At 36.4% G+C, this 17,646-nt stretch overlaps 1 protein-coding gene across 1 annotated transcript; it reads left to right on the top strand.

Annotated features, from left to right (window-relative positions):
• Positions 1-13,289: 13,289 nt before the first annotated feature.
• On the top strand, positions 13,290-17,227 carry LOC112500839 (cytokinin dehydrogenase 7). The gene is made up of 4 exons (XM_025104434.1): positions 13,290-14,129; positions 14,236-14,511; positions 15,476-15,738; positions 16,726-17,227. Exons 1-4 carry the CDS (start codon positions 13,425-13,427, stop codon positions 17,030-17,032), a joined length of 1,551 nt encoding a protein of 516 aa, XP_024960202.1. The 5' UTR covers positions 13,290-13,424; the 3' UTR covers positions 17,033-17,227.
• The last annotated feature ends 419 nt before the right edge of the window (positions 17,228-17,646 follow it).

Genomic DNA, 17,646 nt, shown 5'->3' with positions numbered 1-17,646 from the left:
AAGGTGATCGACATGGTTCAATGAAAGAATATCCAATAATTTACAACTTGGATGAGGAACCATGTACATATTCGGAAGCAATGAAATCTCATGATGCATCTTTTTGGAAAGAAGCAATCAACGATGAGATGGATTCCATCATGGGTAATAATACATGGGTCTTAGTCGACCTTCCCCCTGGTTCAAAAGCCATCAAGAATAAATGGATTTTCAAAAGAAAATTAAGAGTTGATGGTACCATTGAAAAGTTTAAAGCTCGATTAGTAGCAAAAGGCTTTACACAAAAGAAAGGACTATATTATTTTGACACATATGCCCCTGTAGCAAGAACCACAACCATTAGAGTTTTGATTGCCTTAGCTTCCATTAATAACCTCGTAATTCACCAAATGGATGTCAAGACTGCATTTTTGAATGGTGAATTAGAGGAGGAAGTGTATATGGAACAACCAGAAGGTTTCATAGTTCAAGGACAAGAAAAGAAAGTTTGTAAACTTATTAAGTCCTTATATGGCTTAAAACAAGATCCCAAACAATGGCATCAAAAGTTTGACCAAGTCATACTATCTAATGGTTTCAAGATTAACGAATCTGACAAATGCGTATATAGTCGATTTGTTAATAGTCGAGGGGTTATCATCTGCTTATATGTAGATGATACGTTAATCTTTGGAACCGACTTAGAACAAGTGCAAATGACAAAGAAACTGTTATCTCAAAACTTTGACATGAAAGATCTAGGAGAAGCTGATGTTATTTTAGGAATAAAAATTCTTAGAAATAACAATAAACTCATGCTATCTCAGTCTCACTATATTGAAAAGATATTAAAACGTTTTAATAAATTTGATTGTTTACCTRTYAGCACTCCGTTCGAAGTAGGTTCTAGATTAACMGCTAATACCGGTAGGGTATTAGCTCAAAATGAATATGYTAARGTTATTGGTAGTTTAATGTATGCTATGACATGYACCAGACCTGATATCGCCTATGCCGTAGGAAGATTAAGTAGACACACTAGTAAACCTGGAAAGGCACATTGGGATGMTRTAAACCGGGTATTCAAATACTTRAAGAAAACCWTGGATTWTGGTTTGGAATATGGTGGATATCCTTCAGTATTGRAAGGATACACTGATRCAAGTTGGATCAATGATCAAGAAGACTATGCATCCACAAGTGGATGGATTTTCACACTTGGTGGAGGTGCAGTGTCTTGGGGMTCAAAGAAACAAAGTTGCATAACTGATTCCACCATGGCATCGGAGTTTGTTGCTCTAGCTTCTTATTGTAACGAAGCAGAATGGTTAAGGGATTTGTTACTTAACATACCCTTATGGCCAAAGCCAATGCCACCAATTTCTATACACTGTGATAGTGCAGCTACACTATCAAGAGCATACAATCAAGTGTATAATGGTAAGTCCAGACATATAGGACTTAGGCATAGACAAGTAAATYAGTTAATAAATGATGGGGTGATCACCATTAGTTTCTTACGATCAAGTAAGAACTTAGCCGATCCTTTCACAAAAGGATTACCAAGAAAACTGATTGAAAGCACATCAAAAGGGATGGGTCTCAAGCCCACTTATAAATAGTCACCCATGATGGAACCTTGTCTTGACACTTGGTTTCACCAAGACTCAAGATTAAGTTAAAGTACATCATTTGCATGTGACTGAAAGTTCTGCAATATTATTGAGCCATCCCAAGGTTAGCAGAACTTGGAACCGTAATATTAGGAAAGGATGATCTAACTCTTAATGGACTTGTAACACATATTGTGTTAGAGTGTTTTAAAATTACGGGACACTCTTGACAAGGTCCACCTATCTGAATGTGGAAGTGAGGCCGCTTCCTATAAGCTAAAGGGCTTGGCTCTAAAAAGCATTCTGAGAAATCAAGATACTGACCCATGGCCAGTTAACGGGTCGGCTTTTTGTGGTTGAATGAATGAGAGGAAGGATATGCRTGAGGTGATTTCCGTCTAACATATAAAGGAAGATGGTTCAATGACTTTGGTTCAACCATTCTTACCCTAGTTAGGCTTGAACACTGTCACTACGTAAAGGTTCAAGGTGCAAGACTCCACCTTTACTTATGCATAACACCCCCAAGGATTTTGGAATCTGGTTAGGTCCTGTCGTGTCAGTCTTTTTCAAAAACCTGAGTCTATTTTGAAAATGGTGGGGGTTTGTTGGGAATATTTTCAAAAGAAAAATAAAATCTTTTGGGTTAGGTTTTAGGAAAAGAGAAAAGATGATTTTGGTGGGTTTCACCTTGTCCCACTTAGGAGCAAGAGTGAAATCCAAGTGGGTTTATAAGGGGAAGCATTTTCTATATATTAATTTAATATATTGGAAAATGATGGGGCTTCCACAAGGGTGCATAACACCCTTACGCGCGCGACCGTGGGCGTGGGCGTGGGCGCAATGTGGCGCTTTGATGGCGCACTTTGCACTTCGCACACACGCATCACCGCGAGCCTTATCTATAGATACAGAGCCTCTGGTTTATTTAAAAACTTTAGAAAAACACTTGCATAAATCTTAAATCATCATCGAGAATCCTCTGGTTCTACTATGAGGACCAACCAGAGCCCCTCTGGTTCCTTTCAAGGAACAACCAAAGCCTTTCTGGTTTCTCTTCGACTAAACACTTGTTCCAAAACATAGTTTATCCAAAACCATTGGCCATAGGCCAAGTTTTTCCCTTCTCAATAACATCAATTCTATCATTTCTAATAAGAGCAACGTCTATGAGTCCTCAAATTACAAAGAAGTAAGAACTCAAATCTCTTACAATCTTAAAAGACATAATAGCAAGAGCTATAATATCTACACACAATTGCCACCCTTATATCCAAAGGTACACCTCTCCTGATATGCCACCCTTATAGCCGAAGGTACACCTCTCCTTGATATGTCACCCTTATCCCATGGTACACCTATCCTTGATATGCCACCCTTATTTCCTCATCAAAATCTATTGATTAGTTCCAAACAAAGACAGACCGAAGTCACAACCGTCTTGATGAAACAGCCTCCATAGTTTTATCCACAAAATCTATAGATTAATCCCTAACGAAGACAGACCGAAGTCACAACCGTGTTGAAGGAATGTTCTTTATAGTTTTCAATCAATAATGGTTTCAAAACAGTTTTATTATCAAAACTTTGAATATTCAAGAACAACCAGTTCTTGCAATAATATTTCCAAACTTAAAATCCCTTTGTATCCTTTAAACAGGACATCATTTCAAAACTGTTTCAAAGAAGCAACCTCTTCTTTGTCTTTCCAAAACAGTTTCCAATACTCAAAGTTATAATATTATCACCTTTAAACTGTTAAAAATAGTTTTACCATCTTTTCTTCAAAACCAAACACCAAAAACCCAGTAGTTTGTATAACAACATATATAAAGGTTTTAGTTATCAAAACTCACCTTATCAAGCACAAAATTTGCAGGTTCAACACACATCAATTCTTTTCAACAAACACAGAATCTCCAAAAATGCTTTTGTGCAAAATCTTCTCAAGAACAGCCTCCACCGCCTCACTCACACACCTTTGTCTCTCAAAATGTTTCTTTTTCCAAAACAAGATGATAAGATAAGATCTTATCCTTTTTACTTTCTTTATATATTTCTCACAAAGGCGGTGGCAGGTTTATTCATATAAAACTCCTTTGGGCAATGGGATTTTAATCTCTTAAAATCTACTATTTACTTCATCGTGAAGATATCACATTTGTATTTAAATAATAGTTTTCACATAGCAGGTTATCACACATGCACCTTCACATATTTTATCATATTCCATGTATGCACAATATCATATACACACACATATCATCATTTTCTCATGAATGCATAATATCGCATTCACATGCATATATGATCCACGTATTTCTAAATTAAACATGCATGTTTTCACATAATTCACATAATAACCACATAAAGGTTACCTCAACCGTCGTTGTCATAAACCCGGTTATAACAATAAACTTCCTCTTGAACTTTTCCATTTACGAAAGAACTCTTTACATCCATTTGAAAGATTTTGAAGTCTCAATGGGCAGCAAAGGCTAGAAAGAGTCGAATAGCTTTAAGTCTACCTACCGGTGCGAAGGTTTCATCATAGTAATCCCTTCTTCTTGGCTGTAATCCTGAGCAATAAGACGAGCCTTGTTTTGGGTCACAACTCCTTGTTCATCTAACTTATTCAAAAAACCTACTTGGTGCCTATCACAGTTTTGTCAGATGGACGAGAGACAAGGTACCAGACTTGGTTCCTATAAAACTCAATAAGTTTCTCTTACATAACAATGACTCAATTAGGTTCATAGATAGTCTTATTGATCTTCATGGGATCAACTAAAGAAAGAAAGTTGACAAATAGACTGATATTACCTAGACCACGTCGTGTCTGAATACCTACACTTAGATCACCAAGAATTTGATGTATCATATAGTATTTCATCCATCGCTAAGCTGGTAGAGGATTATCATTTGAGATTGGAAGCTCCGGTATAGAAGATGAGGCTTCAGCAACAGATTCTTTGTCAATAGGTTGGATTGCTAAAAGAGCCTCAGTAAGCAATTCAACAACTGATAGAGGTTCAGAAACTAAAGGATTTTCAGCAACTAAAGGGTCAGTGTTTGATGTAGAATGGGTTAAGTGACTAATGGGCACTACATTAATCCCTGAAGAGAATTCGCTACTAGTCACATCTGGAACGATAAATGGATCATCATCAGCTTCTGGAGGGTTAATTGGGTTGATTGTTGAAGCAAGCTTCAGATTCTCCATAGTGAGATATCCTCCAGTTGTCTAACTCTTCATCATATTCATAGATGGGTTTAGAGTTAGCTTACTGAGATTCATCAAAGGTGGCATGGATGGTTTCTTCTATAGTTTCTCGTCTTTTGTTGTATACTTTGAAGGCTTTGGATACTGAAGAATATCCAAGTAAGGTTCCTTCATCAGCTTTGGGATCGAACTTTCCGAGTTGCTCTATATTATTGAGAATGTAACAAGTACAACCAAATATATGAAGAAAGCTAATAGAAGGATTTCTACTATGGAAGAGTTCATAAGCTGTCTTCTTGAATCTCTCGACGATCAGCTACCGATTATGAGTAAAACAAGCAGCGTTGACAGCTTTGGCCTAGAATTAAGTAGAGAGACAAGATTCGTTGAGCATGGATTGAGCAGCCATAATGATTATTCGATTTCTTCTTTTCGCGACCTCATTCTATTATGAAGTTCTCATAGATGAAAACTTATGTTAGATTCCCTTGTTCTTAAAGAAGTTATCAATGGTACTCTTTTTGAAATCAGTGCCATGATCAATTCTAATATATCATACTTTGATGTTGTTCTTCTATGCGTTTGATGAACGGGATGATTTCTTCAGGTGTACTCTTAGATCTGAGAAAGAAGACCTAAGTGTACCTGGAATACTCATCAACAATGACAAGTGTATATTTCTTTCTAGCTATAGATTGTACGTTGACTAGACCAAATAGATCCATGTGCATAGCTAAAGAGTAGAGGTCACTAAAGAGACTTCCGCAGATTTGAAGCTAGCCTTTGTCTGTTTTCCTTTTCCACACGCTGATCAAAGAGGTTCCTTTGATAAGGAGTGTTGAGGGAGGCCAGTGACAAGATCCTTTCGAGACAACTCATTCAGCGTATTAAAGTTGAGATGAGAGAGTCGTTTGTGCCATAGCTAGTTGATTATCTGAAGAGTCTTTAAAGAGAAAACAACTATTATCAATTATAGGAGAATCAATGTTGATGACATACACATTCTCTAGACGAGAACCTGTAAGAGCAACCTTGTCATCTTTGTTAAGAACATAACATGAATTCTTAAAAAATTTCACTGTGAAATCTTTATCACACAGCTGACAGATGCTAAGGAGATTGTGTTTCAGTCCTTCAACATATGCAACACATTTGAAGGTAGTTACACCATTGGTTAATATACCAAAACCTTTGGTATATCCTTTTTTGTTTCTTCCACAAGTTACGGAAGGACCTCTTTCATCTTTGTATTCAATAAGCAAGGATTTGTCTCTAGTCATATGTCTTGAGCATCTACTATCGAGATACCAAATGCCTTTAACTTCCTGCACAAGAAAATAGATTAAGTTTGCTTTGGTAACCATTTCTCAATGGGTCTAGTGGAGTTCGAGGAAAAATCCACTTACGCTGAAGGCTCAAGGTCAGCAGGTGTCTTCAATAAGCCTGAAGAAGAGGCTTCAGTGGACATCTTCACCTTTGTTGTTTTCACAACTTTGGTGGCAGATTTCACCTTGGTTGATTTTTCATCCTTAGCTACTTTCTTTACCTTAACTGACAGACCAGCTTTGGTAGCTGAAGGACACTTGCTGGCAACATGTGTAGCTTCACCATAGTGTCTACACTTCCTATAGCTAGAGGCAGCTTTAGGTCCAGAAGAGTCTATGGGAATGAAATAGGGACAAGCTCCAAGGATTATCTTCTCATTTGTTCGAAGGGAAACAATTGAGGGTTTGGAAGCCTTGGGTGAGAGATACACTTGAAGCTTTTGCTTAGGTTTCTAAGTAGGTTCAAATACCTTGGTCCCTGAAGAAGAAGGTTTACAATTTGAAGGTTTAGATTTGTATCTATTAGACTTGTTGGCCTTCTTGGGAAGAGAAGCGATGATAATGGGTTTACCTTTGTCTTTGCATCTAGAACTCGAAGGAGTTCCCTCAAGATGAGTTTCAGTGGAAGAGTACTAAGAAGAAGAGGTGTCAGGAATGGAAAAGAAAAAGGTGCCAAACTTAATCATGGAACTGTCAGTGACACATTCTTCTTGATCATAGGAGAAGCCTAGACTACTCTTTATTTTGGCAGGGATCTGAGTGTTGATGATCTTAGAGGCCTTAATGGAGGCTTTGCATCACCCTTCAGTGGTAGCCTTCTCAACCTTGAGTTCATCAATAGCTTGCTTACGCTCAGTAATAACCTACTCACATTCGATGCTTATGGTTTGGTTTACAATGACCTGATCCTTAAGACTTTCTTCAATCTTAGTCAGCTTTTTGACCTTAGAATGGCATCTCTCTAATTATTCTTGAAGATTAAGATTAAGCTTTCCAGTTTTGGATTTGTCATTCATAGCATTGTAAAGGTCACCGTCGGTGTATCTAGTACAGATAGGCTATTAGACGTTGAAGAAGAGGGTTCATTCAGGGAAGATATCTGAGTAGAAGCATATGACGAAGGATCACTGGAGGATGATGTCTATGATGTTTTATCTTTGACATCTTTGGCCATTAAACAAAGATAGGTCATATCTTCCTCGTCAAAGGATGATTCTTCAGAAGAAACAGCCCAGTCATGTTCTTCAACCACAAGATCGTTGCCTTTACGCTGAGAACTCTTCATCTTCTTATATTTCTCCTTCAGCTTTAGATATTTGTTATCACTGGACCTGAAAGATATGGGGGTTTGGAAGATGGCATCACATTCTTCTTAGACCTGCATTCACTTGCAAAGTGACCTTTGCATGGAAAGTTGAGCAGATAGCTGAAGCCTTGTCAATAGGATTTGACTTTGGCTTTTTAGAAATGGTCAGTGAAGGAGACCTGTGGAAATTACTCTTTTTAAAAACCTTCTAAAGGATTTAGTTAAAAGGGCCAATGACACATCAAATTTTGAAAGATCAGGATCTGACTAGCCCTCAAAGTTAGTAGGGTCTAACTAAGTTAAAGAAACAGAAGAAATAGAAGGGATAGAAAGGTCAGTTGAAGAACTTTCAGAAATCAAAGCTAACTGAGAGCTTTTCATTTCCCTAGAGTCTTTGACAAGATTCTTCTTCATTTGACGGGACTGCTCATGATTGAGTAGTATTCCATAAAGAGAACTTAGAGAAAGGGAGGACATGTTCTTGGACATCTTAAGACACATGATATGTTGATCCCATGATTCTGGCAAGCAGTCAAGAAACTTTGTCAGAGTCTCGGAGTTGGAATATTCTCTTCCAACTGTTCTCATATCAATAGGAATACAATTAAAACGTTGATGTACTTCAGACAATGATTCATTCTTTCCACAGAGAAAGCTTTCATATTGTCATACTAGATTAATCTTCCCCGATTCTTGTACTTCAGAAGTACCTTCATATTGAACACATAGAGTATCTCATATGGATTTCGAGGTTTTGAGCTTCATCACTGAGTGATATACCTCGTCAGGAAGAGACATGGCTATTCTAGACCTTGCACGAGTGTCTAAAACCATCTTCTTCTTGTCTTCATCCCTCCATTGATGAGGGAGCTTTGGATTCAATCATAGCAGTTGCAGGAACTGCTGGAGATATAGCATATGGAACATAAGGTCCATTTTTCATATAGTATGGAATCTCATAATCCATACCTTCCAAGAATAAAGACATCCGATTCTTCCAGAGACTAAAGTTTTCTCTAATGAAACCGGGAGGGGGGTTGACAAGAGAGTCATTGTCGTGAAAGTGAGTGCTAGTGTTTTGTAAAGCCATTTGTAAAGGAATAAATTATTTGGAGAAGAAAAGATAATAAAATGCCAATAAAACAACAAAACAATACAAGAAGCAAACGCTGCTCTGATACCACTTGTTGGTCCCATCTAGATCTACAAGAGTTGTAGGATCAGTTTGTATAAAGGGGGAGATGAATACAAAAACAGAAACTTTCAAAAATTATATATTGATAAAGAAACATCAATACAAATTTTACAGATTGTTTGCAGAAAAAATAAGGTAAAGAAACATATCTAAACAATCTAAGGATACACACTATTAGACTTAGCAAAGAGAAAAGATTTGCTGCAAGAATTAAAGACTTAGAAAAGTGTTCTTCACTTGTTCAAAGTGGTTCTTTCTCTTTAGAGAGAGAGTAGTGAGAGAAGTAACTTTTTGGGTAAAGTTTCTTAGAGAAGAAGAGTGGTCGAAGATATAACCGAGTGAAAGGCACTCAACTATTTATACCTATTGCATTAAATGTAATTCATAAGGTATAGAACACGTGTCAAGATTTTGGAGGAAAGCTTGTCCTTTGCTACAATGAACAGTCCTATTGTTGTTCATGAGTAGTCTTCTTTTCATAAAGTAGGTAAGCACGATAGAGTCAACTGACTGGCTCTGTACTGTACTATACTCTAGAAAAGGCATGAGTTTGTCCTTAGTGTGTGGGAGGACAAGACAAAAACAATCGTGCATGGTAATCTTCATTTGATCGCTAAATGCTGGGATGATACTGGAGGTCTCTTCAGTATTCGCTGAAACTTGTGCAGTTTTCACACATATGTAGACGAGCTTGTAATCACTGAATGCTGCTTTAGATCACGAATGCGCTAGTCACTAATCTTTAGTTTCTATCTTCGACGTTGCTGAATGATGTTGTATAAATAGTACCCCCTAACATGTGTGTACTCTTGGGAGGTCGTCTGGCCCAATAGACGGATATCTGTGACATGACAATTGTACTAATTGATAGTAACATTGAACTGTCTAGAAAATGCTATAATATTTTTCTAATGGATCATTTGTTTCAATCTTAGCAAACCGTTACACACTTTGCTTCTTTTTACGACTGATTTTCCGTAGTTGATAATTAACCAACCAATCAAAAGATTTCTTGGAATTCGCCATCTGAAATCAATTTTCAAAGACTGAACTTTTTGAAAGACTTTACAATCCATCTCTGTGGGAACGATATTTGGTATGTGTACAATTATTACTTTTACAACATGACAGTAGATTATGGTGTATACTTGTGCCAATGTCTATTTCTGCATTAAGTTTTAAGGTTGTACAAACCACACAACACTATACCACAATTTGGAATGTTATTGTTAACAAAATAGTTCAATGTACATAAATCATTGGAAAAATGATGGTTAGTAGAAAATGTTATTTGGAGATGAAGGGGTTTATAATCATGGAAAAAGGTCTAGAGTAAATGGTAATTGATATAATGTGATGAATACGAGTAATGGGGAAAAAATAAATATTTATAAATATTGTAAGTACTAAAGCAGGTTTCAAATGCAATGATGAAACGGTATGTCAGCGAAACTAACGTTTCATTAGTGAAACATTAGTATGATGGTATACAATATGTATTGAAGGCTAATATTTCACAGGTTTATACAGTAAGTATTGAATGCTAAGAGTTATTAGTGAAACATGATGTTTCACCGGTGAAACAGTCTCTAGTCATATGATTTAGTGCACTAGTGAAAACAATATATATTGAAGGCTAATAGTTCACTTGTGCAACATGTACAAGTCCATACCTCTACGTTACCTTATCTTATAGAAAATTAGAACCTCCAGTAATTTAGTATCATACATATATAATAAACCTATACAAAGATTACAATCAAGAAGAAATTGATTAAAATAAATAGTCTTCATCTATAACATCCTCAAACTCATCTAACCCTTCAAAATCGCATTCAAAATCTGGTTAGGAATCTACATTATTTTATTTTAAAATTTGATTCAATGTATCATCTTCAGCATCGACATCTGCTTTGGTATCAAGATCATTATCAACTATGTTTATTTCATTACATTCATTCAATAAATAATCTTCATCAGTATGAAAAACAATCATCGGATTGGAAAAATCTTCTAAGAACCTTGAATCAGCATTGTTCCTTATTTGATAACCACATCGTTGCTTCAATCTAACATCTCCATTTACGTTGAGATCACACAAATTGTTCCAAACTTTTGAAGATTCAAAAGAAACACACTTTGGAATATCATGATGATCCATGGATATTTTGGTTATGTTATCTATTCAAACCTTAAAATTGGATTACAAAATCAAACAATTCGTGAGATTAATGGACGTGATCAGCATTAATCAAAGATGTTCAATTAGTTTATTTAGGAAACCGAAAAGAGATAAGAATGGGATTGGATATTTTTTATATTGCAACCGTATAAATCATGTGAGACGGGAAATACCCTTGTTGAGTAAATATAAAATTAGAAAAAACTTGGTAAAAGATCGGTTCATATAGTTTGTAAGATATAGACGATTTGTATATAATATTGCATATCTCTCTATATATACACACATCGATATGTATAGTTGATATGAGATTAAAGAAAAAAAATTGTATGTGACCAACCTAAGATTTGGTCCAAGTGTTAAAGAGCTTGTTGGTCGAATGAATAGTAGATCTCAACAAGAGATTAGAAACAAAGCTAGATTCAATAAATTTTCGCAGTGGTTACACCTAAATAATATCATAATACAAAATAAAAAATAGTTTATAAGATGTACGGTTTTATTAAAAGTGATGAAGAATTTATCCCCTTAAATTAATCATTACGGCTCTATTTTATGGAATCGACTCATATCTTCGTTCGTGATATTAACAATTGTTTTTTTTCTCTACGGCACAAATAACCGAAACATTGCGAAATTAGTTAACAAGGAAATGTCTGGTATTTAATGAAGATCTTTCTACCGGTAGATAAGAGTGAGTGTTCGATACAGAGGATATAATCCATTTGCTCTTTCTCTCTCCATTTTTCTTCCCCTCTCGATTGCCCAGCCTTTTGGTCTGTCATGAAGTACCCTTTCAATCAACGCCTTCTTGTCTAAAGGAAACTCCGATTCGATCTGCCCCCCGGCTGGGAGGGGTACTTTTTTTTCCCTTCCAAAAAGAATGATATGCATAGGGGACCATCCTTTTGTTGTGACATGCTCTTCAGATTTACGAATTCACAAAGAGCCTCAGGCCCTACTTAGTTGATTGACCGACCCGCCATCTCTTTCCTTCAATAAATGCCTCGGCCATGAGGGCACTGATAACACGTTGCTTAATGTTTCTATCTTGTACAAGCACATGCATCATCATTATTAGTACCTTGTAGCCTTTTTGAAAACCTTCTTACCAATTTGATTTCTGGTTGGGTAAGGGATGACCACTCAGTCCAGAAGCTCATGGGTATTTGGTGAGACTCCTTCAAGCCAAAATTAAGCCCCGGGTGATAGTATTGTCTCCCGATGAGTTGTGGGCCGTATGCGTGAACATTGGTATTGATGATGGAAAACCACAATGATGTATGAAGTCTACATGTATCGTGAGGAATATTCCTATATTTGGCGATTAATAGTATGAACAATGGTATGATTGACGTTAGGCCCACATAGTACATGTCGTTGAGATTTTCATGAAGTTTATTTCATCATGAATTAAACTGATGATATTATGCTTATCTTGAAATGCTATGTTTGTTACTTGATATTTGATATCATATCAATTGTTCTACGATCTTCTATAAAGATTACGAACTCGATGAGCATAAACTAAAAAAATAAGCATGTATGTCAAATGACTATGACATAACAATCATTCAATTATTAATATATATCTTTCATGAGTCATTACATCCAACGAAAAGTAACGTGCGATATTCCAAGTTAACAAAATTGTATTTTGACGATGCAGGAACTTCAATAGAGACTTCCACTGCAAGATTAGAGATAAGGTTTCACTATTTTAAGTCATGTTTGGTTTTCTCAAGTTTTTAACTAGATACCTATTGTGAAATGGGGGTGTTTGCATCTCAAATGTATCTTGTATTACCAATAAACAATGAGGATGTTGAGTAACCCCACAACTAATGTGATGCATTATAAAACTATGAGCTAATACCATCCAAAATGGTGGGACAAAACTCATCAACGGTCATGAATCACTTAACCAAGGTGTTGATAACATCTCAGACATATCTTTTATCATCAATTAATAAAAAAAAGATACTGAATACACATATACTAAGCAATCCCTCCATGACAATTTTATAATCAAGTGTCTAGTTTGCAAGTTACATTATTATTTTCTTATCCAAAAAAATTATTAATTCAATGATGATAGATTTGCGTGAGACAATTATCTATGTAGTAACTAGCTATTGGTAGTATAATCGTTATTATTAATTTATAATGTAAGAAAATATATTCTTTATTGAAAATCAAGATTTCGATACGTAAATTAGATCGATATATTTTTAGATGATTATTCAAAATTTAATACAATTTGATGAAATATAACCAATATTTTAAAATATATATTATACTATATTATATTTTAAGAAAAAACAATAATAGTAATTAATAAAGAATATGTGTTTTCTTTAATATCGGGTTTAATACTAATATTTTGGTGTGTTAAAAATCCAAATCCGCCGCTATTTAAGCCCGAGAACTCCACCCGAGATAGTGTAAGTGAGAGAAACAAAAAAGATTACTTTAGATTCTGTAGCAGCAAAGCCAACCCTTTCCCAACCCCAACCTTTTAGAGAGAGAAACACCTTACTGTGTGTTTTACTGAGAGAAAGAGAGAGAGAGACACACACACACACAATCTTTCCGGTAAAGATGATAGCTTATTTAGAGCATTTCGTTCACGAGAACGATTCTGAACCCATGCTTCAACAAGACGACGGTGAGGTCGCAACTACTTTATGCCAAGCCATGGACCTCGAAGGCAGTATTGATTACAGGACTACCGGCTACGCCGGAAAAGACTTTGGCGGTTTGCATGCTTCCACGCCTTTTGCCGTCATCAGACCTTCTGGTAGTCACGACATCGCAAGTGTAATCAGATTTGCGTCACAGTCGGCGAACCTGACGGTGGCTGCGAGGGGAAATGGTCACTCAATTAACGGTCAGGCGATGGCCAACAGAGGACTCGTCATCGACATGAAGAAATCGTCCGATTCTGTAATTGACCTCGTCCGTTGTGAAGACGGTTACGCCGTCGACGTTGGCGGTGGGGCATTATGGGAAGACGTGTTGAAACGGTGCGTTTCGAAATTTGGTTTATCGCCTCGGTCGTGGACGGATTACCTAGGGTTAACCGTCGGTGGAACGTTGTCTAACGCCGGTGTTAGCGGCCAGACTTTCCGTTACGGCCCGCAAACATCAAATGTAACGGAATTGGAAGTCGTTACCGGCGACGGAGACACGGTGATCTGTTCCGACGCCCAAAATTCAGAACTTTTCTTCTCCGTTCTCGGCGGTCTTGGACAATTCGGTATCATAACTCGGGCCCGGGTCCTGGTTCAAGCCGCCCCGGATATGGTTGGTATTTCCTACAATCCTTGAAACTAATTATTGTAACTTGTGCATCAGAATTTGTACGCACGTTTTTGCTGAAATCTTACCCGTTTACGAAAAACGCGATTAGGTGAGATGGATAAGGGTAGTATACTCTGAGTTCGACGAGTTCACTCGGGACGCCGAGTCGCTCATAACCCGACCCGAAGGCGATTCTTTTGATTACGTGGAAGGATTCGTGTTTGTGAACAGCGACGACCCGGTAAACGGGTGGCCATCGGTGCTGCTTGACCCGGACCAACTATTCGACCCGAGTATCTTCATCCGGTCCGCTAACCCTGTGTTGTATTGCCTAGAAGTCGCTTTACATTACAGCAAGGGAAACTGCTCTGCAACAGTCGATACAGTGAGCCTCTGTCTTTTCCCGCTTCTTTGCTTTTTCTTGATCCTATGCATCGCACCTCATCTTTTTTTATAGTGCTCCTGCTTTTCTAATATCAAAAGCTTGACCAAGTCCACTTTTCTTCATTCCAATGTCACTTTTTTATTTTTTATTTTTATTTTTATTTTTATTATTTTGGGTATAATCTTGGTAATAAATGTTTTGACTTTTTTTTTCCTTTTTTTTTTCTTTCCAAAATGATCGTTCTTCCATTCAGAACTATTGGTTTTCACCGATAACGTATTTTGACCCAAAATGTTTTGGTAAAATAAAACATATTTAAAATTAAAAAATTGTTTTGGTCCTTTGTTTTATTAGATGCAACTTTAATAGAAAGAAAATGGGATTATAATAATGGAGTTGACTATGTTGACTTAGCTTGTTGGAGGTCAATTTGGGAAGTTTTGACTAGTAGGGACGGAGGCAGAGGGTTGAATTGAGAATGAGATTAGGAGGGGGGAGTGATATTACCGTATTGGCCCCAGCAGCGAACGGTTGTTATTAGGAAAAGCTTTTTGAAACTGACAATAAGGCAACTACAGTATCTTCCATTGGATTCTCTGACACAAAGAAGCAAAAACGACCACAGAATTTGGTCATATTTACGAGATTGACACCCGTACTTTCCGCACTGGTGAGAGCATATTGTGTTGGCCCAAAACATTAATGTTCACCGTAAGCCTTTCCAGTGCGCTGTCGTTTTGCTGGTCATTGAGATTTTGGCTGACGTTCTTGGTCCCCCACTACTTGCTCAATAACCCTAACCCATCCATCAATTTATTTCTTGTTTTCTTTTTTTGTTTTTGTCGCACCCTCAGCTACTTTTAAATTACTTTTTTGACTTTACTTTCCTCCATAATAATAATAATAATAATAATAATCTATCTCTTTTTTTTAACGGACAATTGCTTTCTATTTCGAACCATAGACGGTACACAAGCTGCTTGGACCGTTGAGATTTGTGGACGACACATTGTTCCAGGTGGACCTCCCCTACATGGATTTCCTACTACGTGTAAAGGAAGCGGAAAAACACGCGAAAGCCAACGGCATATGGGATGCTCCACACCCGTGGCTTAATCTCTTCGTCTCCAAAACGTCGATTGCAGAATTCAATCGTTGTGTGTTCAATAAGATTTTGAAAGACGGCATCGGTGGCCCTATGCTCGTCTACCCGATTCTTCGAAACAAGTAAGTACAAATACAAATTCTCTTGATCATTATTTTTGGAAAATAAAGGTGGGATTCTGAGGTCCTTTTAGGCTTCAATTTTGATGGTGTAATTGGATTGGACCCATGATCTTGTTAAGTTGCCATGAATATAAATGAAGCCACGCGTGCAGTGATCATAGTCACGTGGAGGATGGGCTACACCAATCCTACGTGGCAATCGGATTGCCACCATGGTGAAAATAGACATGGAGGTAGGGGGTAGGGGATAGGGGTGTTGGGATATGAATATGATATGGTATATGTTGACTATTTTGCTTAGATGGGGTGGTGGTTAAGATCTTCAAGAAAAAATGAGGTCATGTGTGTATGTACTTGTTCACGCCTGATTTTATTTATTTTTTCTTTTTTCTTTTTTTATAAATAAAGTCCTCCAAAATATTGCCGTCCAACCATTCACATCCATTCAAATAATTTTAAAGTAAACAGTATTTATTTTCAAAGTTAAAATTGAATTTTATCTATAAATTGAATACTTCTGGATCAATGACCTTTTGATAATAGTCATTTTATTTGTATATAATTAAGTAAAAAAGGTATTCAAAGAAAATATTAATTATTAAAAAATAAAATGGGGGGTTTGGATGACTGAGGGTAAGATGGTAATTACAGATGGAGTGAGAGTGGTTTCATGTTTTGATAGAAAACGAGATTCCCAAAGTGATGTAGCTTTCGGGACAGTCTCTGGCGAATCAGAAACGACAACGCAAACCGGTTGGGCCCACCTAGTGACACCATATGGTTCGATTTCATTTTTTTTACTGACTAAATTGTCGTTGTCTGTAGAAATTATAAAAACATTTGATAAATTATTTCGTGATATGGACTCTATCTTGCCTCATCATTGAGTACATCTCATTGTGGTCCTTTCTTTGTTTAGGACCACCACAATTTTAAAGATCAAAGGGGTATCGTCTTTAGATAATATTTCGTTTTATATTCCATTAGGTGGGACGAACGTACATCAGTAGTCTTACCCGAAGGAGATATCTTTTATATCGTCGCATTGCTTCGCTTCACAAACCCGTATCAAAAGTCTCCAACCGTCAACGATCTTGTCTTACAAAATCACGAGATCGTCCAAACTTGTGTTAGAAATGGATTCGATTTTAAGTTGTACCTTCCACATTACAATACTGAGGACGGATGGAAGCAACACTTTGGGGATCGATGGTTGTGGTTTGTTGAGATGAAATCGAGATACGATCCAATGGCTATTCTTGCACCGGGACAAAAGATTTTTACAAGACACTAATCTTGTTAAATAATATTCATTCAATTGAAGTCGATGATTGTAGGTTTGTACAATTATTTTTGTTTCTTACAAATTTTATATTCTGTTGGTGACTTGTTTCTCATTTTAATTTTTCGTGTTCAATTGGGGAAAGAAGCAATTTCAGGCAACCGATGTAAATGAATACTTTTGGGCAACCAATTTTGATGATTTTTCACATTTTACTTTCATAAAATCGCAATTTTTTATTATAGAATATTTAATTTCATGCAATTTAACAAGAAAAAATCAAAAAAGTTAAATGTTTTGTAAATCATAGCAATGAAAAATAAAATCACTAATAATAATTCAAAATATGTTTTTATTTTAGTTAAGTAATCAAAATGATACGTCATCCATATCATCTCATTAAAGTTAAACAAGCAAAAAGGTACAGGAGTTAACCGCTTTAAAAGGTAACAAGTTATCCATTACTATAATAGATACATTTTTTAAAGTACTATATCTTAATAAAAAATAATTTGTAAGTATATTGCAGTAATAAAGAAAAACAAAAGTAGAATGCTATGATAAATTTTTTTATGAAATATCTTGTTATTTCATGCATTTAGCTCTAAATATAATTATGTAAAATA

The sequence above is a fragment of the Cynara cardunculus genome (assembly GCF_001531365.2).
Source record: "Cynara cardunculus var. scolymus isolate 2C chromosome LG 17, CcrdV1, whole genome shotgun sequence".
Lineage (NCBI taxonomy): Eukaryota > Viridiplantae > Streptophyta > Magnoliopsida > Asterales > Asteraceae > Cynara > Cynara cardunculus.
The sequence above is the reverse complement of the archived record's forward strand: the minus strand, read 5'-3'. Positions and strand labels throughout refer to the sequence as shown.

What these genes read in the sequence shown, in the direction of transcription:
- LOC112500839 (XM_025104434.1), top strand. Translation starts at nt 13,425, where the DNA reads ATGATAGCTTATTTAGAGCATTTCGTTCACGAGAACGATTCTGAACCC. An exon ending in TTCAAGCCGCCCCGGATATG is followed by an intron (nt 14,130 to 14,235) that starts GTTGGTATTTCC and finishes AAACGCGATTAG; the next exon opens with GTGAGATGGATAAGGGTAGT. An exon ending in TACCCGATTCTTCGAAACAA is followed by an intron (nt 15,739 to 16,725) that starts GTAAGTACAAAT and finishes ATATTCCATTAG; the next exon opens with GTGGGACGAACGTACATCAG.